The sequence below is a fragment of the Mustela nigripes genome, chromosome 14 (genome assembly GCF_022355385.1).
Source record: "Mustela nigripes isolate SB6536 chromosome 14, MUSNIG.SB6536, whole genome shotgun sequence".
In the NCBI taxonomy this organism is placed as follows: domain Eukaryota; kingdom Metazoa; phylum Chordata; class Mammalia; order Carnivora; family Mustelidae; genus Mustela; species Mustela nigripes.
The window spans coordinates 14,648,152-14,676,126 of NC_081570.1; the positions used below are offsets into that span (position 1 = coordinate 14,648,152).

The 27,975-nt window shown below is 40.8% G+C and overlaps 1 protein-coding gene across 9 annotated transcripts in view; it reads right to left on the reverse strand.

The window, feature by feature from the left end:
• HP1BP3 (heterochromatin protein 1 binding protein 3) overlaps nucleotides 1–23,035 on the reverse strand; it is a 38,411-nt gene extending 15,376 nt beyond the window's left edge. For 2 of the 9 annotated variants that reach the window (XM_059376490.1, XM_059376498.1), the window contains exons 1-8: nucleotides 22,903–23,035; nucleotides 17,198–17,390; nucleotides 16,651–16,750; nucleotides 13,479–13,632; nucleotides 11,834–11,993; nucleotides 9,384–9,527; nucleotides 6,877–6,957; nucleotides 5,622–5,776 (exon numbers count right to left, since the gene is read on the reverse strand). In XM_059376490.1, the coding sequence (XP_059232473.1) occupies nucleotides 5,622–5,776; nucleotides 6,877–6,957; nucleotides 9,384–9,527; nucleotides 11,834–11,993; nucleotides 13,479–13,632; nucleotides 16,651–16,750; nucleotides 17,198–17,293 (890 nt within the window). In that variant the 5' untranslated portion in view covers nucleotides 17,294–17,390; nucleotides 22,903–23,035. Of the gene's footprint in view, nucleotides 1–5,621; nucleotides 5,777–6,876; nucleotides 6,958–9,383; nucleotides 9,528–11,833; nucleotides 11,994–13,478; nucleotides 13,633–16,650; nucleotides 16,751–17,124; nucleotides 17,147–17,197; nucleotides 17,391–21,930; nucleotides 22,306–22,340; nucleotides 22,447–22,902 lie in introns of those variants that run through there. The other 7 variants (XM_059376491.1, XM_059376492.1, XM_059376494.1 and 4 more) reach the window with 7 other exon arrangements.
• Between the last annotated feature and the right edge of the window lie 4,940 nt (nucleotides 23,036–27,975).

Sequence of the window (27,975 nt, forward strand, 5' to 3'; positions counted from 1 at the left end):
TTTTTTTTTTTTTTTTTTAAGATTTTCTTTATTTGACAGACAGAGATCACAAGTAGGCAGAGGCAGGCAGAGAGAAAGGAGGAAGCAGGCTCCCTGCTGAGCAGAGAGCCCGATGTGGGACTGGATCCCAGGACCCTGAGATCATGACCTGAGCCGAAGGCAGCGGCTTAACCCACTGAGCCACCCAGGCGCCCCTAAAATTTATATATTTTTAAAGATCTTATTTATTTGACAGACAGAGATCACAAGCAAGCAGAGAGAGAAGGGTAAGCAGGCTTTCCGCTAAGCAGAGAGCCTGATGAGAGGCTTAATCCCAGGACCCTGAGACCATGACCTGAGCCGAAGGCAGAGGCGCCCACTGAGCCACCCAGGCGCCCCTAAATTTTAATTTTTTTTTTTCAAAGATTTATTTATTTGACAGAGACCACAAGAGAGGGAACAGAAGCAAGGGGAGTGGGAGAGGGAGAAGTAGGCTTTCGCTGAGCAGGGAGCCCGATGTGGGGCTCGATCCCAGGACCCTGGTATCATGACCTGAGCTGAAGGCAAACACTTAATGATTGAGCCACCTAGATGCTCCCAAATTTAAGGTTTTTTAGAGAGAGAGAATGGGGGGTGGGGAGAGGCAGAGAGGGAGAAGAGAATCTTAGGCAGTCCCCACACCCAGCACGGAGCCCCACATGGGGCTTGATCTCACAACCCTGATCTCATGATCTCAACAGCAATTAAAAGTGGGAAGCTTAACTGACTGAGCCACCCAGGCGCCCCTAAAAAATACTCCTTAAATATTAGAATCATATTTAGCACAGTGTAATGCTCATACGGTAAGAATGATGCTGGAACTGAGGCTAAAAATATTAACACGGGGCGCCTGGGTGGCTCAGTGGGTTAAGCCGCTGCCTTCGGCTCAGGTCATGATCTCAGGGTCCTGGGATCGAGTCCCACATCGGGCTCTCTGCTCGGCAGGGAGCCTGCTTACTTCTCTCTCTCTCTCTGCCTGCCTCTCAGTGTACTTGTGATTTCTCTCTGTCAAATAAATAAATAAAATCTTTAAAAAAAAAAAAAAAAAAATATTAACACGAGTTGAGCACTACCTATATGCCAGGCACTGTTCTAAGAGTTTAACATGTGCTAGAGATTTGAGCCTCCTAACGACCTTATCAATACACTGCTTATCAATGAGGAAACTGAGACACAAAGGGATAACTTAATTAGTGATACAAAGCTAGAAAATGACAGAATCAGGATTTAAACCTAAGGGGTCTGGTTACGAAGTCTGTGCTCTTACAGCCTCTAGATATATGGGAGAAGAAATTCACACCTCATTTTCACATGCTCCAGGACACAGGCTCCTTGTGGACTGGCCAGGTGAAAAGCCCATATTCATTCATTTATTCACTCATTCAACTAATATTTACTGAGCATCTACTATGTGTTAGGCTTAGAGGAAACAGAAGTGAACAATTTAAATAAAAATCCTGGCCTTCAGGATTCTGACATTTTAATGGGGTAGGCAGGTAATTTTAGAAAGTAGTCTTTCTACTTTCTAACATATGCAGATATAGCATATGTTAGAAAGTGATGAGTGGTATGGAGAAAAATAAAGCTTCAGAGAAGTAGAATTCTGAATCCTGGGAGAGAAGGGAAGGGCTGCAGATGTATTTTCGGTGGTTCCATCAATAAAATGCAGCGCCTGGGCCATGGCTGGATATTGACTGCAACAAAACTACAAAAAGTCATCTTGGAGGACACTGAACATGGCCTGCACATTAGATGTTAAGAACTTAAATAATGTTAGTATGATGGTTTTGTTCTCACTGCATTTATGTGTAGGTTTGTAAGTTTCCAAAATAAAATGATTTAAAAAAAAAAAAAGGGAAGGCGACCATGGGAGAGTCAAGGCACTCTAAGGATGACATGAGTAAAACTTGAGGGTAGTGAAGGCCAAGTGGATTATGGGGGAAACCATCCAGGCAAAGGGAAGAGCAAGCATGCAGACTCTGATGCCAGTTAAGTGAGAGAAGGGTAATGGTGGTTTGGTCAGAGATGCAATGGAGTGTAGTGTCTTGTATACTGTTTCCAGAGACTCTGGCTTTAATTATGTGGAAGTTGGGAAGCCACTCGAAGGTAGAGTGGCAAGGGGATATGATCTATCTTATATTTCTACAAGTCCCACTCTCATTGCTATGCTAAGAAGACACTGAAGGGGAGGGAGCATGAGAGGCGCAGTTAGGAAGTTATTGCTGTAATACAAGTTAGAGACAATGGTGGCTTGGAAGAGAGCAGTACAGTGGAGGTAATGAGAGGAGGTCTGTTTATAGTAGTATCTTAAAGCCAAAGCCAAAGTAATTGCTTACAGATTAGATGGAGGTGTGGAATAAATGGAAGAGACTATCATAAAAGCAATGTTTCTGGCTTCAGCAGCTAGAAAGATGATGTCGCCATTAACCGAGGTGGAGAAGATACGGAAGACACAAAACTTTTTGGGGAGGGGTTCAAGAGCTCAGTTCTGAACATGTGAAGTTAGAAACGCTCAAGTAGTGACAGGAAATAAGCATCTGTCTCTGTGAATGTGCAGCCAGGAGGGAGGTATGGGCTAGATTTATATATCTGTGAATTAGTAGTGTACAGCTTTGACAGTAAAAAGCTGTTACCAAGCGAATGTGGATAAAAAAGACAAGAAGGAAGCCTGGCTAGCTAGCTCAGTCAGAAGAGCCTGAGACTCTTGATCCCAGCATCAGGAGTCTGAACTCCCTATTGGGTATAGAGATCACTAAAAAACAAAAACAAAAACACTAAACAAAACAGAAACCAAACAACTAAAAACAAAACAAAAAAAAGACAAGAAACCTACAATCTAATCCTTAGGAGACTGAGAAAGAATGGGTAGTGAAGTTGGAAGAAAATCAGGAAGACAGGCTGTCCTAGAAGGCAAGTAAAGTAAAGGAAGGAAGGAGAGGAGCTCGTGAATGTGCTAAGTCAATGCCAGTGAAAGACCAGCAATTAAATTAAGGACTATGAATGGACTACTAAAATTTACAACATGGACATCACCTGTGGCACTGACAGGAAAAAGTATTTCAGGTACGATGGCTGAGAGTGAAGTGTGACAAAAGTGGGTTCAAAATAAGGCAGGAGGGGAAGGGCGCCTGGTGGCTCAGTCGTTAAGCGTCTGCCTTCAGCTCAGGTCATTATCACAGGGCACAGGGTCCTCGGATCAAGCCCTGCACTGGGCTCTTTACTCAGCAAGAAGCCTGCTTCTCCCTTCCTCACCACCCCCCCACCCCCGCCCTGCTGTGTTCCCTCTTTCGCTCTCTGTCAAATAAATAAAATCTTTTAAAAAAAAGTAAGAGGGGAAAGGAGTGCCTGGCAGGCTCAGTCAATAGAGCATACAAGTCGGGGGCATGATCTCAGGAGCATGATCTCAGGGTTGTGAGTTCAAGCCTCACACTGGGTGTAGAACTTATTTAAGAAGAATACATAAAATTAAAAACAAAAAAGGGCAGGAGGGGAAAAACTGTAGACATCAAGTACAAATAACTTGTACTTTAAAACTGCATTTTTAGGGCACCTGGGTGGCTCAGTGTGTTAAGCCTCTGCCTTTGGCTCAGATAATGATCTCGGGGTTCTAGGATTGAGCCCTGAAATGGGCTCTCTGCTCAGCAGGGGGCCTGCTTCCCCCCCCCCCGCCCCGCCTCTCTGCCTACTTGTGATCTCTCTGTCAAATAAATTTTAAAAATCTTTAAAATAAAATGAAATAAAACTGCATTTTTTTTGCTCTTTTGTTTGACCAAGTCTAAGTACAACTAAATTGTCATGTTAATTGTATGTATGACAAGATTCCACTACAGTCAGAGACAAAATCATTATGGTGTCACAACAGTAAAATGAAAAAGGGTTTCAGAAGAAAAAGTTATCGGGTGCCTGGGTGGCTCAGTTGGTTAAGCGACTGTCTTCGGCTCCTGGAATCCCAGGATTGAGACCCACATCAGGCTCTCAGCTCCCAGAACCAAAGGTAAGGGATGACCTTCTCCCCTCTCATTCTCTCTCTCTCTCTCAAATAAATAAAATCCTAAAAAAAAAAAAAAAGTTATCATTAATAAGGTCATAAAGATCTTCAGGTTTGTTACCATTATGGGTTGGTAACCCATCTATGATCAGACAAATTTTGCTCAAAATAAGACGATGACGAGAAATGTTCCTAAAGATTAGACGTGGGGTGAAGTTCTGCTGCTAGCAACAACCTGTTTCCTGTGAGAAGAGCAGTATGGTAAGAAAAGAAAAAAGCTGGGAGGTGATAAGGTCTCTAATCACCAGAGAGTAAAGAGCAATGAACGTGAAATGTGTTTCCATCTTTAAATGCATCATACACGCATTTCTAGCTCAAAGCTCTATCTGTGGGTCATACTCAGCAGAAAAAGCATGAAAAAATCAGGATATTAATTTCAAACTTAGTGCTTCTATGATTCCCTTTTCTTTTGTACCATTTCATTGACTCTTTAATTGGGCACTCTGAAGATCACGAAGTGGTTTTCTGAAAATGTGGCGTCTGGATTGAAACTACAGCAATTCTAATCGCAGGCCTCAGTAATGCAAGTACATACTGGAGCTAAACAGTATAGGACAATGTGCATGCAAGACAGAAATCACAGAAATGACTCTGTACTGGAAGACAATTCCCTAAAAGTCATATAACAAAGATCTCACATAAACACACTTAAAACACAAACTGTGAATTATAAATTTAAACAATACGTCTGCATGAAACCACAGATTAGCACATGTGACAGTCTAAATTATCATTCTACATATTTTTAAGTAGCAAATTTTTAAGAAATGAATTACTACCAAAATTCTCCCAGAACTCTACCTTAAATGTTTAAATGACAAAGACAGTACTGTCTCTGTAGAGGTTTTTAGAAACCCGAATTCTCTTACATTTCAAACTCTAAATAAAAAATAGAGCATACACCAATCACCTCATACCAACTGAGGATAACTAATATCAAAATACCAGAAAAACAGGGGTTGGTGAGGACATGGAAAAATCAGAACCTTTGTGCACTGTTGGCTGGAATGTAAAATGATACAGCCGCTATGTAAAATAGTATGGCAGTTTCTCAAAAAAAACAAAAACAAAAACAAAAACTGGAATTATTGCATCATCTAGGAATTCCACTCTTACGTATAGACCCTTAAGCACTGAAAGCAGGATTTTAAAGAGATGTTAGTACATCTCTAGTCAGAGAGCATAGAGCAGCATTATTCACAAGAGCTGGAATGTTAAAGTCAACCTAAGCATTCATTTTTATTTTTAAAGATTTATTTATCTGTCAGAGAGAGAGATACTGAAAGACAGAAGGAGAGAGCGTGTACACAGGCTAACAAGCGGGGGGAACAACAGGCAGAGGGAGAAGCAGGCTTTCTGACAATAAAGAAGCCTAATGGGGATTTCAATCCCAGGACCCTGATATCATCACCTGAGCTGAAGGCAGACTGAGCCACCCAGGTGCCCCTAAATTTTCTCCCTCTTGAATATTTACTCTTTCTTCTTTCTCATGAGAAAGGAGCTAAGGGAATAACACAGACATCTGTATTTTGAAGTCTAGGCAAACAGCTCATACCTGATGTCCACTCTAAGTTTAGGGTAATACTGAGACACGTATTTCCTGATGAGACTGTAGGAAGCTTCTTTAGGTTCACAAAGGCGAGTAAAGGCCAATGGGAGAATATCCTCCAACTTTACTTGTGGTTCTGGATCCACTGCAGAGTTTCTGTTCTGAAATATAATATCAAAAATTATCATCATTACAGAATATGGAGTTCTCTGTTCGAATGCTTCTATATTCAACTCAAGGGCTTACCTAAATTGACTGCTAAATCAATTGTAGAATACTATCACTTTTTCCCACATTCAAATAAATATACCACAGGGGTAGTATAATGGCACTTTTGTGGCAACTTATTTGAGATAAGAACTTCAGATTGAGAGTTAAAATATGTATAAATATGAAAAGAGGGGTGCCCCAGTGTCTCAGTCAGTGAAGCATCCGACTCCTGATTTCAGCTCAGGTCATGATCAGGGTTGTGAGAGCAAGCCCCAGACCGGGCTCTGCACTGGGCGTGGAGCCTGCTTAAGATTCTCCCTCTCCTTCTCCCTCTCTTAAAAAAAAAAGAAAGGAAGAAAGAAAAAGAAATCGTAGACTTTAATTAAAGGTCCTAGTTTATCCTTAGCCTTCAATAACAAAGAATGAAAAGGAGCACACGGCACCAAAAAGCTCTGTGAAGAGTTTATTTCATTCAAAGTTTTAGAAAATAAGTACAAAAATCTTTGGAGTTGCAAAAACACAGACACAGAGAAATAGTCATGATTTCAGTTACTGACATAGAGGAAATACTACATATTTTACTTTATTATAGTACAAATACTTTCCATAAATGGAAATATGTATCTCAAAGAACAGAAGTGTTAGTATGCACAAAAAAGAAAAGGAAAAAAAGAGAAAAAGAAAAACAAAAACAAAAAGGCTCTGGGTATAGTTTTGGGGTCTAATATTGGGTAAAGATATACTCATATGCCCTTTTAGTTTAACATTTCATATTTCAATAAAGGGAATATAATTCATACAGTTGCCCATAATTCAACACCTGGCAGTTAAGTGCATGGGCTCTGGGGCTGGAGTGCTTGGATTTACACACTGCCTGTTTTCTATTCATTAGCTGGCCAATAGTGAGCAAATCATTTACAACCTCTCTAGGCCTTAGGAAAAAGGCTACACTCGGCACAGTGCTGGCCCACAGGGAACACTCAATCAGTGCTGTTATGTCTAGTGGAAGAAATAGTTTTACAGAGCTCAAACTGTGGTAGAGACTTCTTACCTTTCTGTTTCTGGATTTCTGAGGTGTTTTTCTTGATTTTTGGACCACAATAAAACTCCCAGAAGCACCTTTTCCTTTTACCTAAGGTAAAGTAATTACAGTTGCAATAATCAATATTTTTAAGTTACTGTGTTATTAATATTTATAACTTTATACTACCCAAAGTACAGGGCATGGTACTATAAGAACTAATGTACAGTACTGCTCAACCCTTCAGAGAAAAAAGAACAATGGACAGACTGAAAGACTTGGGATTGAATCCTTTTTACAGTTACCATCTAGCCATTTAGTATTGGACAACCCCCTAAAGTCTCTGAGCTTTTGTTTCCTCATTTACAAAACTGGGAAGAATGCTATTGTGATACCAGGTTAGATAGTCTACGAGCTTTCCACCCCCCAAAAAAGTACTATGAAAGAAGGGACAATATTGGGGCATCTGGGTGGCTCAGTGGATTAAGCCTCTGCCTTCAACTCAGGTCATGGTCCCAGGGTCCTGGGATCGAGCCCCGCATCGGACTCTCTGCTCAGCGAGGAGCCTGCTTCCCCACCCCTCTCTGCCTGCGCTCGGCCTACTTGTGATCTCTGTCAAATAAATAAATAAAATCTTTTAAAAAAGGGAGGGGCGGACAATCTCTTAGGGATAATAAGAAAATCTCTGTCTTGAAAGGAAGATCATTCCTTGGCAAAAGTTTACAGCCTGCTGATCTCAAACTACAGTGCTTCCCAGATCGCCCATTAGTGATTATTACTGCACATGGGAATAGTTATCTGATTAATTCTTAGCCACCCCATATGGTATGTGTAAGTCTTACCACATATTTCCACAGTTTACAAAGCACTTTCATAGAACTTTAAAGCTGATTGGCACTAACCTGAGTCCTCCACACCTTAGCTTTATTTGTGCTACTATGAATGTAGCAATCAAGCTGAAATGCTTTCAGCCTATAAACTGTTGTTTAAGCATCAAACTGAGGTCAGCCTACGAGGCAAGAATAGGTCATAAACTATATTTCATAAAAAAAAAAAAAAAAAAAAAAAACACAAAAAAAACCCCACCACAAAGGCAGCTCATAAACTGTGCTGACATATGCTATGGTAGAGGACAAGTGTTGGATTCTAATTACATTGGTTAGATAATACCTTTTAATCAGTGACTGTTTTGAAGGCCATACAATTATCGTTATACAACATTCTGAGAAAGCTGTAACATTAGCTCCACAGCAGGAATCTGTTTTACTCACTGATGGGCCGCTAAGAACCCGGCACACAGGAACAATATATATTTGTGGAATAAAGTAGTTCTTGAAAGTTCCTAATCACAATGTAAATGCCTGAGTGGCACAGAATTCTGTATTAATCAAACTGCGCAGAAAGGTGTAAGAAAGGCAACACGACTCATGGAATGCAGTTAACTAGGTCCTCTGACCATTTCTGCCACTACCATCGGATTGTGATTACTGGACCTATGAAGAGGATTTAAGATAAAGTCCATTCCAACTTTAAATTTTTATGATTCTAAGTAGTATTTTTATGTACTATGCAAAATTACATAGATTTAGGTCTGAAATCAATATTGGTTTTAGACCAGTCTCAATTTACTCAGGCTTCTCTGAGCTCCTAACAAGCTTTAAAATTAAGTTAAAGTAAACCTATTTACAAATACATTAACAGTAACAAGTCTAGTTACATAACTTCGGCTTTAAAACTAACAAACACGGGGCAAGAATAATTCTTTTTTGCTGCTCCAAGAAAATGATTCTGTAATTCTAGCTCTCATCTTCAGTACTAGGTGATCTCAAGCATAAGTGGCCCCCAAAGAAAATCTAATTATGGGGCACCTGGGTGGCTCAGTGCTTCCCAGATCGCCCATTAGTGATTATTACTGCACATGGGAATAGTTATCTATTGGTCTTTGTATGCTTAAACATTGGTCTTTGTATGCTTAAAGCTCAATCCATAAAATGAACCAGATCTATAATCCTACAAGTAATAAAAATGTTATGTTTTCTTCATTTTAATGCTGGAGATCTGTCTTTTAAATGACCAGGTCATGATCTCAAGCCTTGTGTAGGGCTCTGTGCTCAGCATGGAGTCTGCTTAAGATTTTCTCCCTTCTGCACTCATGTGCTCGCTTCTCTCTCACTCTGGCTCACTCTGCCCCTCCCTCCTCCCACCCCTAGCTCATGGACTGTAGCGTGCTCTCTAAAAACAAATAGATAATTAAAATTTATAAAAGTACGAGGAGCACCAGATTACATCTATCATAATACATAATGTAATGTATCATAATTACACTATATAATGCTTCTGCTCTCCAGAACAGTTAACTTATCAAAGGTAACCAGCACCCGTGATTCTGAAACCTTGTCTCAAATAATAAAAATAGGTAAAGTTTAAGCATTTCATCGTCATATTAATTTGCAAAAGAGAACACAAAAACTCTAAATGTTGTGGACTTATAGTTAATACATGCTGAAATGATCTCATCCCCAATAATTGGTTAATACCTGTTTGATGACACCTCTATTTAATTCTCTTTTCAGTGCTTGTTTGAGGAGGTAGCCCCTTCTCTCCAACTCCAGAGAAGGGTACTTATGGATAATGTATTTTCGAATAGCAACAACTGATGCACCACTCTTCTGGAAGCATGCCTAGAAAACAGATTTACCAAACCATACACATTACTTTATACTAGCTGCTTTTCATTAGACAGAAAAACTGACACATTTTCAAAATAAATTATTTTGGAGGTGAACTTGACAAAGGATGATAAAAATGGCAGAAAGAAGTAGTCTTTCAGGTAACTTCAGTTCATCGTGGCTGTTGAAAAATACAGAAATACAATCTTTTTGCAACAATAATTTTAACTTACTTCAAGACAGGCAAAGAGAAAATACAACATATGAACGATATTCTGTGTGTCAAGGAAGAACCTCTTCCCATTTTAATTCTATTCTATATTTAAAAGACAGATCTCCAGCATTAAAATGAAGAAAACATAACATTTTTATTACTTGTAGGATTATAGATCTGGTTCATTTTATGGAATGAGCTTTAAGCATACAAAGACCAATGTTTCTCTGTAGACTTTGTGTGAATGTCAGCAGAGAACATAAAGATAATCTGAATAAATGGCGTAAAACGGTTTACAGATGGAAAATCTAAGAAGAGTTTTGGGTAACAATGAGGGCATTCGGCTGCGACTTAAAATGCCCTCTTCTGTTTCCATCCAATTTATCTATATTCCATTTGAATAATGACCATGGAAGACTTACATAGGTCATTACGTCACGAAGGTGGCAAATTTTTTTCACATACTTTACATAAAGAGCATCTGTTACCAACCTAATCGGCTAGTACACCAATTTTGTGTTGCCCTTGTCTATAAACTAAATGTGTCAATTAATTCTCATTGCATAAAGACTTGGTTGAATGTTACTTTATAAACTTTGACAATAAAGAAAAATTGTACAACATAAAACAAAGTTGTGTTAATATGGTTCACCTACTTCAAGAATCTTTGATCTATTACAACCCATTAAAGTTTACTCATAATCTTTTAAGAAAATACAAAGAAAATCAAGCAGAAAAGAACTCTCTATTGCTAAAACAATTCATGCTGCACCAAACTAACAGAGATGGAAGTAGACATCAGGACTCCTATTTATTCACAAAATGGTATCAGTGGTCTGAAATCATGATTTGTTACATTGCATGGAACACACATAGCCTCATTTGTACAAATATGTGCAGATTCAAACTATTCTTCAGGCCTAATTATATTGTTCTTTTTGTTTCACTACTTTAAAATTTTAGTCCCTTCTCCAACCTCATTGTAACTCTGCTCTTCAAAATCTAGGCTGAGAGGTCATGAAGTGAATGAAATCCTGGAAGAAAGGATATACAGAGAAAAGAGATCTCACTACAGTCAAGCTATCTAGACCAAGAAAGTTTTAAGGAGTTGAGAGCCCTCTTAAAAGAGTACAGGGAGAGGTCTGAAGGCTAACCCTTTCCCAGTTCATGTGTCATTCTCAAATTCTGAGAATGACCACAAGGCTCCTCTTTCCTCTGTATACCACTGCTGATTACGCTGGTTTTTATCCCTAATTTTGACTGAGATCTTAGCAACAAGGTCCCTAAAAATGAGGGCATTTTGTTAATTTGGATGATGAGATGGTAAGAGGAACTAGTGAGATTATCATCTCATCATGCAAAATTAGCAAGGTAAGCATAACCAGAAAAACTTAAACAGAAAAGGCAAGGTCAGATTAGAAGAAAACCTTAAAAATTAAAATAAGCAAGCTATTGGTAAACTAATGGGAGTCAGTGGATTACAGCAAAGTCATAAAACTGTGCAAAGAGAATTTCTGGTGATGAAGCAAAGTAGTAAGGTTTTTAAGAGGATTTCTTAGAGCTCAGGTGAGCTAGCTATTACCAGTATTAGATACTCAGCTTTGAATTGGACCTAAAGAAAGTGTATCTTTTTAAAATAAAAATCCTCTATGCTACTCAGTTACTCTCAGTCAGAATCAGACTTCTTAAGGGCAAAGATGACCCTGTTTGTTTTCTTCTCTGCTATATCCTTAGCAGGATTACAGATACACAGAAGTTAGTCCTTAAATATGTTTGTCGAATGAATTAACAAGTTCAGCCGCCGAATAAATAGTATATTTAACCATTAAACTGGGGAGAAAAAAAATCTATATTTAACCAAAACACTCAAGTTAAAAATATTTGCTCTCATAAATTTGAATTAAAAAATTAACAGTGCTCACCAAATGTGATTTTCTTAAAAAACAAAAATAAAACATGAACTTCACAATGGCTTTCTTCTATTTAAGTATCTTTAAGGAAGCAGAGCAAGATTTCTCATGTCTGGACAGGAATATGCCATTTTCAAATAACCCAAAGACGAACAAAATAAATCTAAGATGAACTGCTTGTAATAAAAACTTGCCTTAATGGCCTCAGTTAGGATTGCATCCATCTTGGGACGTGGGGAGGAAGCCATCGGTGTTTGTTTCTGGGCCCTGGCTAGCTGGCTGGCAGAAAGGGTAGCCCAGGAAGGTATTGTTTTTTTCACTTTCTTCTCCTTTTCTTTAGACTGATCTTTTTCACTTTAAAACAAAGAATTGTTATTATGCAAAGTAAACTGCAGAAAGAGGTATAAAATCAGAAAGAAGAATAGACAAAGGAAGGATAAAAATTAATGTTTTATTTCCACACTAAAGTGATACATAAAATGAGCAAAATTTTCACAAAATAAAAACTTTTAAAAAAATTGGATACTATAAATGAACAAAAAGGTGTTTTCTCTTAGTTGTAGAGGTCAGATAAATTAGCACTATGATGGTCCAGCACACTAAAGAAATTAGAATTTTAAAACATATTCTAACTACAACAGCTGTCATTTAGCACAGCGGAAAAAGAATTCAAGCTCTAAAGTTGGAAGACTTGGGTTTGGGTTTTTGCTCTAACATTTACTAGCTATATGACCTTGGCAGGTGACCTGAGTCTCAGCCTCCTCAGCTGTAAAATAGTAATATAAGGCCAAATATTTTACAAGTTTGTTGCAAGAATTATATTTGTAAATACAATTTTGTGAGCATAAAGCATTACTCAGATTGTATTCTAAAAATAATAATAGCACTCCATGCTCCTAAAATACAGGGTAGCTGCTAAAAATTCCAGAGAACTTAAGCCTATGAAGAATTCCCTGAGGACTACACCCAGAAAGTGCAGTTATTCCTAAGTTATTCATTCATTTAAAAAGCAATTCCTAACAATTCTGACCAACTATGAAAAGAACAGAACAAGACCAGCTGTCCTGCAAACAAACAAAAAATCAAAAACAAAAAAACCCACTTTAAATTAAAAAACCATTACTGGGGGTGCCTGGGTGGCTCTGCCAGTAAGTGGCTGCTTTTGGCTCAAGTCATGATCTAGGGGTCGTGGGATGGAGCTCTTGTTCTTTGCCCTCTGCCCCTCCCCCTCTTTGTGCACATGCGCTCTCTCAAATAAATAATAAAATCTTAAAAAAAAAAAAAAGATAAAAAAGAAATGCCACCACATTGCACAGATTATCAGTAGCAAATTTCACTTTCAGATTCTCAATGTCACCCTCCAACTGATGACTACGTCATCAAACATACACAGAGTTTTAGGTGACTCTGGCAATAGCTGGTACAGACTAATGTTTTCTTACAGAAGCATATAAAAACAACTCACAGAGGCAGAGGCAGGAATAAAATGGTGAAGTGTTTCCCAGGTCAGATTTTTAGAGTCATGTTTCATTTCTTATTGAAATTATGTCAATGATTAAAATATCAGACACTCCCACAATGAATTCTAAGCAAAAGAAATTCCAAAGGCAAGAGCAATGAATTTTGAGTTACTCAAACCACTATCACGATAACTACTACAAACTCTAATAGGCCATACATACAACTACACAACAAACCTATTTCAAACAATATTCTAAAAAGTAAGTCCAAGTTTATATCTATCATAAACCAATGTTATACTGCCTTAAACAATCTGATCTACAGTCCTTTTACACAGTCTTCAATTACTATAAATAGCAAGAATGCATGACTCCTTACTCCTTTTTGGTTTCCTCTGAAGACTTGTTCTCCTCCTTCTCTTCATTCTCAGGCTCTCCCTTTGGCTGCTCCGTCTCACTAGATGTAGCAGGTGGAGTTTCATTCTCTTGTTCTTCTACAGTAGAGACAGATTCCTCTGAACTTACGTCTGGTTCTAAAAAATCAGGTGAGCAGAATTGGATCAAGTAGATCTATTAGAGACTGAGTCAATAAAAGGGCAAAAGTCTTATTAAACAGAAAATCCAAATGCTCCAACTGACAGATGTATTCTAAAACAAACAAATGACAATCAGTTGCTGTTTTCTTTTCTTCTTTAGGTCACTCAAACTGCCTATTCAATGGATTGTTTATCCAGACCAGTAGGTGAGAAAAGGAGATGAACTAGGCAATTTGAGATTATCTCAAATCAAATCTCTTGCCCACAATATGCAATATTAATGATAAGATTCATAATTAAGAAATTAGCTATTTCAGAATTTAACAGACAACTCTTAGGAAGGGAATGAGTAACAGAAAATTAACACCTACTTTCCAGTTTAAAGGACTGGGACAAGAGCAGAAATCCGAGAGGGGGAATAGTGAGGTCTGCAGTTGCTAATTTGGGTCTTTCTCAGCATTTCTCTTTGACCAGTTACTACAAAATACAGTATGCCAGATATGGTTAAGTAGGGACTTCAAAGAAAAGAAGGACTCTCCAGTGGCAAAACTTGGGCAAAAAAAAAAAAAAAAAAAAGTATAGGCTTGAAGAGTTTGGTCACTTAATGGAGTGCCTGGGTGGCTCAGTCAGTTGAATGGCTGCCTTCAGCTCAGGTCATGATCCCAGGGTCCTGGGATCAAGCCCTGCATCCGGCTCCCTGCTCAGAGGAGAGCCTACTTCTCCCTCTCCCTCTGCCTGCTGCTCTGCCTACTTGTGCACGCGCTCTCTGTCAAATAAATAAATAAAATCTTTTAAAAAAAGAGTTTGGTCTTTTAAATTATGTGAACAAATTACTATCATGATGAAAACTTCTAAGAAAACAACAACAAAAAAAGCCACTTCCTTCTTATAACCAAAACATATATACAGTTCTACAGGAACTTCTAATTTTTGACAAATTAAAATTCTAAACCATGAATTTCAGGACAGTCAACTATCATTTGTTGATCTCATCCTAGTTATGCCCTTCAGCCAGACTTGCATATTAGCTGAAAATCCTCCCATATACATTTAGCCAAAATTGAGGTTTTAGAGTCAGACACACCTGGATTCAAGTTCAGCCCTTACAACTTTCTAGCTTGCTATCTTAGGGCAAGTTCTTTGATGTCTCCAAGTTTCCGTAATCGTACATCAGATCTATCATGGGTATTGCATACAGTGCTTTGTATGTTCACATGCACTATATGGGTGATTCCCACTCTCCTTTGGCCTCTCCTACTGGTTCGAGAACTATTTTGCAAAGTATTAAAGCTAGAACTTCATTATAACAATGGTATCTGTCGCCTCAGATAATAACTGTAAAATGTATTTTTTAAATCATATCTTTTATTACCCCTCACCCCACCGATTTAACTCCTGCGAGCATTAAGAACTTATTAGTAGTTAGTCATTATGCTTATTTATACATTGTCTTATTCTAAAAAGGACGAAAAAAACTGTTTACTGGGTTTTACTCTAAGAGTAGAGCTATAAATTCAATTTCACATTATCTTCTCAAGAATAACGTTTAGGAGCACCTGGGTGGCTCGGCGGGTTAAAGCCTCTGCCTTCGGCTCAGGTCATGATCCCAGGGTCCTGGGATCAAGTCCCACATTGGGCTGGCTCTCTGCTCGGGAGGGAGCCTGCTTCCTTCCCTCTCTCTCTGCCTGCCTCTCTGCCTACTTGCGATCTCTGTCAAGTAAATAAATAAAATCTTAAAAAAAAAAAAAAAAAAAAAGAATAACTGCTTAACAGTTGATGGATTAATAAACGTGCAGTAAACGCAACAGACACTAACTACACAGTATGTATAAGACACTGTTTCTAACTCAATAAACTATTGTGTCTGTCTCTGTGAAATACAGGATTTATAAAATTTAAAATATGAGTGAAATCCTATTATTTTTACATACAAAATACTGTAATGGGGGATTACACACAGAACTTGTGAAGTGAATACGGACCCTTTCTAAATTCTTGGTTGACTTCTCCAATACCTAAACTCTCCGCAGGTATTCTGAAAACTTATGGGATTAGTGATTTAGTGGCTTTTAGCTGACTGTCGTTAAGCAAATGTGGCTTAAGATGGGCCATCAAGTGTAGTTCAGGACAAAATAACCAATTTCACCTCACCAGCACCTCTCCTTTTTCATTCACTGATTCCCGTGTCTCCTAAGTGCCTCAGGCTATTCATCTGGATCATCTTTTAACAGTCATTTTGAAACAAAACCCAGCTTCAGCTGGAAAAAGAGTATACTCCTGCTGCAGTGAGGTATAAAGGCAACAGCGTACACATATTTTTTATTCCCAATCTATGCTGGTCAGCAAATATTTAGTTCTAATAGCCACAAAAGGGACAGCACCATGTGCTCATCCCTGGCAAACCAAAGCTGAAAGGCAAGGGAGAAAGGGTAAAAGGATAAGGAAAAGAAGAAAGTCACAAGAAGAAAAACAAGGAAAAGGAGAAGAGGTGATTAGAGATGCCATAAAGGAGCACTATTACCCAGTTTGATGGATCTACATTTTTCTTGATTCATTATGTTTCCAACTATGTCTAGCCGATCTTCTCTCCACCAACGCCAAATACAAACCAATACTTTGATTGCCCATTTGCTCTTTTAAGGCCTCATGATGATTTCTGGGTGACACTGCACTGTCCATCCTGAAGGCTCAAGTCCCCCATTTCTCCATGGCCTTCATCACCACGACACGGTATGCCCAGAAGCCACTCTGATGGTTCCTGCTCTTGCCAACTATTTTCTTTTTAATTCCGAGAACCTGAAATTTTTGCCTTCTAAAAATCTCTAGAGAAGATGAAATTCTTACTTCACTCACTTTGGTCTAGAAACGACGTATCTATAGGTACCACTTCTCTCTTTCAATGTCCCCCCAAAACAGCCATGAAAAAAGAACAATTAAGTTCAAAGGAATTTATGGGATACTCCAAACTGGAATAGAAACTTTTGCCATTTTAGGTTGTCTACTGCTTTACTTTACCTGGCTTTTCTTCCTCCCCTTCAGCAAGCTTGCTTTTGGGAGGAGTTTCCCGCGTAGAATTCACAGTTCGACGAATTGGCATGGTGCTATCTTCTACCTTCTAAGAAAAGAGACAGCCATAATCACACATGCATAAGAAAACTTCTCTATTTTTGCTTTCACAAGGGGCCTAACTGGGTGTCAGAAGATGTAGGAGAATTCTTCAAGTCGACTCCAGGATCTGATGCAAATTACTTTTAACAGGTTTTTTTGAAGTAATAAATATGGTTTTTAAGATGTACTTTACAAAATATTTTATTTTAGCTAGGATTTCAAATGGAAGCAGGTAATTATACTTGATTTGGAATAAATTTAGAAGATTGGAGGTTTTCTCAGGAATTTGAGGGGAAAGGGAAGATGAAAAGAATTTTGTATGTTTGATCTTTTTTCAGATTCAACCCCAGAACTCCCCAAAGTAAGGAAAGGAACATGTACCAAGAAGGACCCAGCAGGGCCTGAAGTCAGGGACTGATCCAAGAGTGAGCTTCAAGAATGTGTCAGCCCCTACCTCACCTAACTTGTCCGCGTGGATCAGCTGAGCTCCTACTATAAGTGGGAGTGCCTTAGGATGGACGAGTTCACCTTGAGACGCATCAGTCGCCATTTAAAATAATTTCTAGGCCCGAGTACAGGTTACACTCTGAAGCCTCTGCTGTTAACCACAAGGATTTTTCCTAATGGTTTCAGTGTGAAGAGTCAACCTAAAGCACAGAAAAGACCTGGTGTGAAGATTAACAGAAACAAAACTAAACTAAATGTCTAAATTTAATACACATCCAAAGGGGAAAAAATTAACTATAAAACTTATAGGTAAGTGACAGATGACTTGATCAGTTATTCAGAAAGATAAAATCAACTATCACAATATAGACTATGTAAAGCAGCCACTAAGACAAATGCACAAGCCACAGCAGCTGTTGCACCTTCCACATGAACAAAGGCAACACAGACAAGAAAGCTTCTAAGGAACCTATCCCCAATCCCCTCCGGGTACCATCAGGAACTTAGAAAAGACAGAATAAGGAGACTAAGGAACAGTTTAGTCAAATGTTACTCAATACTGAAAAGAGAAGGTTTTTGTTGTTATTGTTCTCAAATGGACTAAGAAAATAATCTGCAATCTTGACTTCATCTCCATTAGATAAGCAATCCAAGGGAAAAAATTCTGCTGAAGACAATGTGATACTCTAAGAGCCTCCAGACCTAGAGAAGCAAATTTAGACTGTCACCTAGAGAACAGAAGTACACCTCCAAGACCTTATTTATTATTTTTAAAATAGCCAAACTAGCACAGAAGAACATAATTAAATATTCAAAGATAAAACCCATGTTTTGAGTGACAATGTAGTCACTCAAATTTACCTGATCATTAATACTCTCTGCCCTCAAAAAAAAAAGTTCATCTGGGACTCAATGACATTTTACAACAAAAATCTCTACAAAATATAAGAAAACGATCATTTGAGTGTTTAGTGTTTAGATTTTTATGCTAATGAACATTAACAAAGACTTGGGGAATAGCAGATCAGTCATTCAATCTCTACTTTAAGCTCTGGCCCTGTCTAGGAATTCAAGAGCTTTCTATTTGTCATGTAATAGTCCCAAGCTACAATAACTAGGATAAATCCAAAAAACCCAAACACAGAAAATCCTTTCACATTTACAGGGAAAAATCTTTTTATGGGAACCCCCAAGAGCAATGCCAGACTTGTGACTTGTCAATCAGCTGCAAGCAAAGGCAGCTGAAAGAATTCAAGATGCACTAAAACTTACTATTAAGAGTAAATTAGTAATATCCATGAATATTTTTAAAATTATGTTATAAAAACTACTTAAAATGTTCCTGTAGCGATTCACTTCAAAGAATTATAAAATACAGAAATAAGAATAATTGTTTTTTGGTCTGTGAAAAGACGGCCACACTGGGCTTAAGAACACTATTTAGGCTTGTGAAACCTCAAAGTCTATCTTGGAATAATCTGAATACAAAAACCTGCTCATTCATGCAACTAGCACTTACACAGTAATATGTTTTCTCGAACTAAAAAAAAAAAAAAAAAAAAAAAACAACTAAGCAAATCTGCTGCTGTCTTCACATGTGAACCCTACAGAGAATTAAACCACCACAATCAGGTTATTCTTGGTAAAGTGATATGCCTAATGAATTCATCTTTCTTAACCCACAATAACACTAGCTATGCTGAAAATGCTACTGTGAAGTCAACAAAAACCTTCAGAAGACTCTGTTCATAGAATATCCTAAAAAGAAAAGTTCTCCCTGTAAACACAATACTGAAAAAAGTATCAAACCTTTCCAGACTACTGTATTAATTACTCAAAACTAAAACAAATGAGTTAAAAGGGGAGGGGACATGCAAAAGAAGCTACTACTAATGCCAATGTGGTGAAACTAGTATCAGGGCAACAAGCACATGGTCCATAAAAAAATATTAGACATCATTAATCCAAGGACAAAAATGACAGTTTAAATTAGGTTGGGTAAGAAGCATGCTCAGATTGGAATTTAAAAAAAAATTAAAAAGTTGGTTTGCCTAACTTTCTGGCTCCATCTACCAAAAATATAAATCCTGACACTCTCCTGCTCAAAACCTCCCAATTACCATATCTCCCTATTTTACTAATCTTACCTCCTACTACTTCACCCATCACTCTACTCTTGACCCCAAACACAAAAACTTTCTTTTGGTCCAGGCACTGTGCTCTGCTCATCCCTGCCTCAGGATGTGTGCACCTGCTGTTCTCTTAAACTAGAACACTTTTTTCCTAGACACTTCAATCACACCCCTCATCAGGAAGGCCTCCCATCCTCCCCATTCTTCAGGTTTCTCTAGCATTTAATACCAACTGAAATTCAAAATATGTGTTTACTTGTTTATTATCTCAAATGCACTGCAAGCACTACAACGTCTAGGACCTTTAATTCACACTCTATTTGCAGCACCTAGATCAGTGTCCAACACATAATGTGTTGGGACAAAATTTTGGGGAAAAAAGTTAAATGAACAATGCCATCTAATTAACTACTTATCACTATATTTAGTGTATGTGAATAACATTCCAAAAATGAAACCCAAAGTTATTTGGGGATAAATATTAAGAAATGTTTGCTTCAGAGGCACCAGGTTGGCTCAGTCCATAGAGAGTGCAACTCTTGATCTTGGAGTTGTGGGTTCGAACCCCACACTGGGCAAAAAGTTAACTTTAAAATAAAAATGTTTGCCTCGGGCGCCTGGGTGGCTCAGTGGGTTAGGCCACTGCCTTCGGCTCAGGTCATGATCTCAGGGTCCTGGGATCAAGTCCCGCATCGGGCTCTCTGCTCGGCAGTGAGCCTGCTTCCTCCTCTCTCTCTCTCTCCCTCTCTCTGCCTGCCTGCCTCTCTGCCTACTTGTGATCTCTCTGTGTCAAATAAATAAATAAAATCTAAAAAAAAAAATGTTTGCCTCAGCTCTGAATTTCCTTGGGAAGGGTCATGGAATTTAAAGCTTCAGTGTTTAATACTTTCTTTTTAATGGGCTGGATAATGAGTTACTTAACATGTTCAATGTTCATTATAGAGCTAACAAAACTGTATGAATGGTTAACTCACATTGCCTTATCATCACCATGTACCTATTAATTTAACTTTTTGTTGCTGCACTTTTGAATCAGACTTTTAGGCTACCATGTTTATTCCCCAGCAGAGATCTTATCTAGGTGGTTCACTGCTGCATACTTGGTGCCTAAGAATACACAAGGCACAGAATAGGTGCTCAACAAGTATTTGTTAAATGAAAGGATGATGAACAGATGAAAAAGTTTTCCAACTAGGTTTCTTTATGTGCCAAAACCAATATGAGTTTACCTGTGGTTTATGTGGTCCTCCTATGGTCTCCAATCTGGGTTCTTTTTTTTTTTTTTTTTCCTAAATGTTAGATTACACGAAGAGTTGCCTTTTTAAAAGGAAATTCTAAATTGTTTTTAATTTAATGCCAGAAATAGAAAGGGTCTGGAATTTCGGAGTTTTTATTTTTCTCTACATTATGAGAAAACAATAGAAAAATTAGTAGAAGGTTAACAATGTATTTCAGTTTACTGATATCCTTGAAGATATGCATTTTAGGGAACTTCTACTATTTCATATTTTATCATAAAATGTGCAATAGGTTATAAATTACAAAATCACTATATGCACAGAATATATCAAACTGTTTGCAACCTTGTCTTTCACCGTTCTGACTTAATAGTAATGTCACAAAAAGCATGCCAGTAATTTGCCGGCAACTCCCACCCCCCCAACTTTTACACTTCAATAAAGCAGTATGTACCTAATTAGTGTCTACCTTGGGAATCTATGGTATGTATGGACACTTACATGGACCCCCTGAAAGACAATCACAACGTTAACTGCCTAAATAGTTAAGATTTTCATTTATCTATGGACAGTTCAGAGTACTTCCTCCAATTTTCCGCCCTAAATCGCCCAAGTTAGTTTAAAAACTCGGCCAAACCAAAAACTAAACAAAACACAAAATAAACCTTTAAAATGTTACTTCTACTTTGAAACACAGTAAAATGAACTTTTCAGAAGAGCACTAAAAATTTTTTAAAAAGGGGGCGCCTGGTGACTCAGCGGGTTAAGCCTCTGCCTTCGGCTCAAGTCTTGACCTCAGGGTCCCGGAATCGAACCCCGCATCCAGCTCTCCGCTCAGCAGGGAGCCTGCTTTCCCCCCTCCTCTCTCTGCCTGCCTCTCTGCCTACTTGTGATCTGTCAAATAAATAAATAAATAAATAAACCTTAAAAAAAATTTTTTAAAAAGCTCCAAGTAGCTTTATGCCCGTGCCAGATAAAACAAAATCAAAGTATCTTCCAAAATAAAACCAGTCACATCTAATTTCACTCTAAGACACGAGAGCTTCCTCCCATCAAGTCCCAGGCGAATTCCTAGACGTATTTCTAATTGGTACCTCGCCTTTCAGTGTAATGAAAAGTCAGGAGCATAATAAACAACAGAGAATTCAGAATTTGTACGCTGAAGAGGCAATCAAGTTCACCTTGTCCAATCCTCGGTGCAGAAGAGAATACTCCCCCCCCCCAAAGGCTAGGTGACCCGTTCTCGGTCACAGACCGTGGCCAATTCGGTATCAAGACTCAGATCTGAGGCTCTCACTTCAGCAAACCTGCCTCCAGCTCTTGACAAACGCCCACATTCACGAGTTCGACTTTTTAAATTAAAACCACACCTTCTAAGGCGCGGTGAGTTTCAAGCTCCGGGCATGCCAGACGGGAAAACGAAAGCTCAGGCCCGCATCGCAGCAGCGGCAGCGGCAGCTCGGAAACGCCCGCCCAGACAGCTGAGAGGCACACGGGGAACAGCGCAGCCGAGACAAAGAGGCAGGGAGCGGCCGGTGCGGGGCGCGAGCAGTGGCGGGGGAGCGCGGGGCCAAGAGGAAGGCAGCGCTGCGGAGGGCAGGAGGGCTCGGCGGCGGACACCGAGGAGCTGCGGCGCAGGCTCCGCGCGGTCGGCGGCTCCGGGCGCGTCAGTCGCGCCCGGGGATGCACGCGGCCGAGGCTGACGCCACAACCCCGGCAGCGGTCGCACGCGCGACACCAGAAACGGCGGACCGTGAGCACTAGCGCTCCGCGAACTCACCACTGGGAGCTCCGTAATGGCGGCGGCAGAGGCGGAGAAGCCGGGGGGCGGGCCCGCCGCAGCCAGTCACCGCCGCCGGCATCTTTCGAACCCGCTCCGAAAACCGCTGAGGGAGTGGGGCGGAGGGGGAGGGTAGGGCGGGGGCGGGGGCGGCGGCGGACTCCGCCGCGGGCCTCGGGAGCATGCGCAAGGCCTCAGCCAATCGGAACGCAGCGGGAGGACGCTGGCGCAGGCGCGCTGGGACGCAGGGCCCTGGACCAGGGAAGAGCTACCCCCTCCTCCCCCCAGTCCAAACAAAACAAGGGCGGGAGCGCGCGCGCTGGAGGGCCCCGGAGGAGGCGTCAACGAGAGGGGCAGGGGGCTAGGTCGCAGGGGAGAGGGAAGGGAGGGCGGAGCGGCCGGGAAAGGCAGACAAAAGGCACCACCTCCGGGGACCCGAGCGCCCCGCCCCCTCCACTCTGGGAGCGGCGTCGGCGCCCCGGGTGAGCGGCCTCGGCCACTCGCCTTCGGGGTCCAGCGAGTCCGCGCCCACTCCCCGCCCGCCTGTTCCGTCCTGCGTTACCTCTGCGCTCCCCCCTTCCTGGCGCCCGCGTTCGGCACGGCCTCTCAGCGCCGCTCCCGCTGCCGCTCGTCGTCTCCGCCGCCGCTGTCCTCCAGGCCCAGCCGCCGCGCTCTGCCGCCCCGCCCCCCTGCCCGCGGTCCCGCGCGCGCGCGCACTCCCGTGTCGGCCCCGCCCCCGCGCGCGACCGCGACCGCGCCCCCAGCCCGCGGGAGTCGAGGGAACGCGCGCGACTTGCCTCCCCGGCCGGGTGCGCGAGAACGCGAGAGGGCGCTCGGAGGAGGGAGGACGCCCGGGAGGCGGCGGTGCGTCCGGCCACGCTTCTCCCGGGCACTGCCCGGTGGTGCCCGTTAGCTTGGGTGCGGTTTCGTTTTCCTCGAAGGAACCCTCTTTTCACTCCCTGGCCCTTTCACTACTCTTTAGTTGGCTCCCAGGTCGTAACCGGGTCTCCGCTTTGGAGCTCCGTCTGCCTTTAGAGGGGCTGGCATCTCCCTCTTCTCAATTCAGCCGCCGCACAAGAACAAACTGCCTTTCTCTGATGACCATGAAAGAGTTGAACAACCAGACAGCGGTGAATTCGATACCTCACATTCATTCCTATTAAGTGTCCAAACAGTATAGAGCAGAGTAGTGATTCAGGAAAAGAACTGGGAAAGTTGCTTTTCTAGTCGATGAAGTCCTTGGCCGCCTGATCTGCACACGCAAGAAGGGTTCTCTCGGAAAGTAAACCTTGGCATCAGGAAGGAGGGAATTCCCTTTGAACTGCCATGTCACTTGGTATGAGCGGACTTCAGCAATGCACATTCTATTGTAAAATGGAAATTTCCAAAGCCAATGTATTTAAAGTAGGTGTTTTGTGGTGGGGTAGAGGTAGTGCGGGTAATGAATATAGGGAAATAAACACTAGAATTACCCGGAGGCCACAGCAATGTGGCTGATACTCAAATGCCTGTGCTAATCATTCTAAAGATTTATTAGGAAACCATTTAAGCACTTGTTAGCCCAGTCCTCAGGCTATATAGTTAGCATTTTAACTATCTCACCAGCTTTCACAGTCATAGCCATTCTCTCCATCAGTTGCAAAATGAGCTGTATAAAATTTCACCACCACCACCAAAAACTGCTTACTAATGGCATGACTGTGGTCATATTCAACCTAGTTCATAAGGGGGTTCAGTCATTTTGTGCCATTTCTTTATCCTGCTCAATTCCTTTGTTCTTTGTTAACCTATCCTTTGTATCGACTCTATTCCATTTTTATGTTCATATACTTAAAACATCTAGACTTTGCTCTTTTACTCTAAAGTGTCTTTAGCACCATTTATACAAGAAGCAACCCAGTTAAGAGCAAGCTAGATTTCTCCTCCACAGACTTTTGCTCAACGCACACGCACACGCACACACACACCCTCTATTCTGTTGTTTACAGCTGAATACCCAAGAAGGGAAAACCTTAAAATTCTTCCTCAGGGATGCCACACACAAACCATGTGCTAAGGCTACACTTGCTGAAGTCTTGTTTTTTACTTACAAAGGGATTTTAAATTTTTTTACTGTACATATATATTGGTTGAGGCACCATACATCTGCTAAATGTAACATCTGGCTAGTTTTGACTTTTACACTTAGCTGCATCTGAGTTAAGACTCCTTGAAGGTATGGTTTTGTAGCTTATCTCACTTGGCTTTCTTTGAGCTATACTGTTAAAATATTGTTGTGTTTGTTGAACAGAGTTACATGATGAATTTTGTACTATTCAGCTTTTAAGGCTGTTTGGCTTGAGGGGTGCCTGGGTGACTTAGTTGGTTAAGCAACTGTCTTCAGGCTCAGGTCGTGATCCCAGGGTCCTGGGATCCAGTCCTGCATCAGGCTCCTTGCTCAGCAGGGAGTCTGCTTCTGCCTCTCCCTTTTCTTGCTGCTCCCCCAGCTTGTTTTCTCTTTGTCAAAAAAATAAAAATACAATCTTTTAAAATTAATTGATTTTTAAAAATTTTTTATTTATTCATTTGACAGAAATCACAAGTAGGCAGAGCAGCAGGCAGAGAGAGGGGGGAAGCAGGCTCCCCACGGAGCAGAGTCCCACTTGGGGCTTGATTCCATGACCCTGAGACCATGACCTGAGCCAAGGGCAGACGCCCAACTGACTGAGCCACCCAGGCACCCCCAATTTTTTTTTAAGGCTATTTTGCTTGAACTGGGAGGAACACACACCTTGGCAAGTTTAGGAGCAGGTGAGCTCTTATGGAGTGTATGGAGACTACCGTCAAAGCCTTGGAGGAACCCTATGCTCACAGAGACCTCTTACATTGATATTAGAGCCCTCGAAGTCCTAGCATTCAGAGACTCATCTGGTTTAAGCTTCACTCTCTTCTGTAACACTTTTAAAGTGCTAATGCCAAGAAGAGCTAACAAACAAGTCTCACTGATCATTGAGAATTCATTGTTTTTCTACCTCTAAACTTGAGAATCTAAAGCCTTCCCTTCCACAGTTAGGGATCAGAAGAGTAAGAATTGTGGGTGTCTGATTAGAAGAGGAACTTAGCAGACAGAGGTAGTAAATGTGCTGTTGTCTGTGATGACTTAATTCTGCCCAGAAACACCTGCATACAGGAATGACCTGAGAGTTCCAGAAACACAAGGAAACGTAGGGTTTTATGAACTAGAAAAGCAAGTGTTAAGAAATCCCCACAATGCAACTGCATCATCTCTACTTTTCCACAAAACACCCACTTTTTCAGAAGCCGATTCCCTGTTGAAACTTTTAGCATATCGCAAGATTTACAGATGGCCTGTTGTCAGTGCAACAGATAGTTTTTCACTGTCCCTCAAATTTAAAGCTAAGTGATACTTAAGTCCATTAGGCTAAGACGCCTTGTTTTGTATGGAAAAGCAAAATGCATGGCTTTGGAGGTTTGGGCATAAGGATAAGGGACGTTGAAACAATTGCAGATTCCAGGAGGGTTCCAGAGCAGAGCTATGATATCGCAGTCATGGGACTGAACACTGAAAGTTACATCTACCTGTTTTATTCACATTCCACCTCATGTTAATGAGAGATTTGAAGAATAATTCTTTATTGCCTGGTGGGGAGAGGTTTCTGTTCCTAGCAAGGCTGATCTTTATTTTTTATTTTTTTTAAAGATTTTATTTATTTGTCAGAGAGAGAGGGAGAGAGAGCAAGCACAGGCGGACAGAATGGCAGGCAGAGGCAGAGGGAGAAGCAGGCTCCCCGCCGAGCAAGGAGCCCGATGTGGGACTCGATCCCAGGATATCATGACCTGAGCTGAAGGCAGCTGCTTAACCAACTGAGCCACCTAGGCGTCCCGCAAGGCTGATCTTTATTATCCCCACAAATCAAGGCTGAGGGTTACTTGTCATTTCATGCACAAGTAACCAAAAGCTAGGCCAGGGCTTGGATCCCTTAAGAAAGTAATGGTCCTGGCAGGATTGGAAGTCATTTGACATTTCTGGTTTCCAGCCAGAGAGACTGGAAATGACTCTCTACTTAGTTGTAGCTCAGAAAGAGATGGCGAGACTTAACAATTTGCACTAGTGAGCAAAAAAAAAAAAAAAAAAAAAAGCAGAAATATTATTCCTCCAACTCCCCTGTAATTTGTCTGTTATCTCTGGTTATCTGAGGCTACCACTTTGGTTTAGAGACAACAATCACCCTGGGTCCTCCAATGTTACACTTTCCTCTACTCACTGGTTGTAATAATTTTATTCAGCCCAGCGGTCATCGACCTGTAAGCCTTTTTTCTAAACTATAAAAAATTCTGGATCTGAAAGATACCTGGTCCCCATCATTTTGGTTAAAAGATGCTGAACCAGTTATAAAAAACCAAACACGTTTACAAAATAACACTTCCCTCACAGAACACGTGTTCTGTTCTATTATTTTTTTTTTAATGCTGGTTGTCAATGATTAATTTAGTCATTTGGTTTGATGACCTCTGTCCTAGAGGCCATTTGCCCTTCAGTGTTCAACTGGAGTCAACATTTCTGGGTACTTGAGGGATATTTTGAGGATGAGGGTTTTAAATAACAGTGGTCTGTTAGTTTGAAGTATCTGACATATTGGATGGAGTTACAGTTAAGTCCTCAAGGCAACAAAAACATTTGGGTATGTTATTAAAGGTATCCTGCAGTGGGGAATAGAATCTAGAAGCAGGGTAAGTGAAGTAATTAGTGCTACCATCTTTAAGGAAAACATAATTTACTTTCAAGTTTGTTTTCATGTCAGGTTATGGAAAATGGAAACTGTATGTGTTGCACAGTCTTTTCCCCTTTCAAACACAAGAGGCAAGACAACTACACCTTAAAGACTAAAGATACTCTCTTTGCTAGATTTACTAAAAAGCAAAACATACTCAGTTTTGTTTTGAATATATAATCTGACGTCAACAGTATTACTCTTCTCTCTCCACTCCTACACGTTGTTGCTTATTTGGAGTAATTTGTCTGCAAGACAACCAGGCCTGTGATAGTGGCCAGAGACAGCTGTGGTTCAGATCAGTGACACCCAGGGTGACCAACTCTTCTGGTTCACCTAAAAGGGGGAAGTTGAGGGGTGCCTGAGTGGCTCAGTGGGTTAAAGCCTCTGCCTTCGGCTCAGGTCACAATCCCAGGATCCTGGGATCAAGCCCCGCATCAGGCTCTCTGCTCAGCCTCTCTGCCTCTCTGCCTACTTGTGATCTCTATTAAATAAATAAATAAAATATTTTTAAAAAGGGAGGGGGGAGGTTGACCATTAGTGGCAGATAGGACTCTGTTTTTAAACTAGGGAAGTTGCAGCAAAATGGATTATTTTTAAGACCTTTCTTTGTGGTTATGGAGTAGTTTTAGAAACTTTCTTTAAATGGGAAGATTTTGGGTGCCTGGGTGGCTCAGTTGGTTGAGCGACTGCAAATTGGCTTGGGTCATGGTCCCAGAGTCATGGGATTGAGTCCCACATCAGACTCCTGGCTCCATGGGGAGTCTGCTTCTCCCTCTGACCTCCCCTCTCATGCTCTCTCTCTCTCTGTCTCTCTCTCTCAAAATAAAAATCTTAAAAAAATAAATGGGAATTTTTTTTAC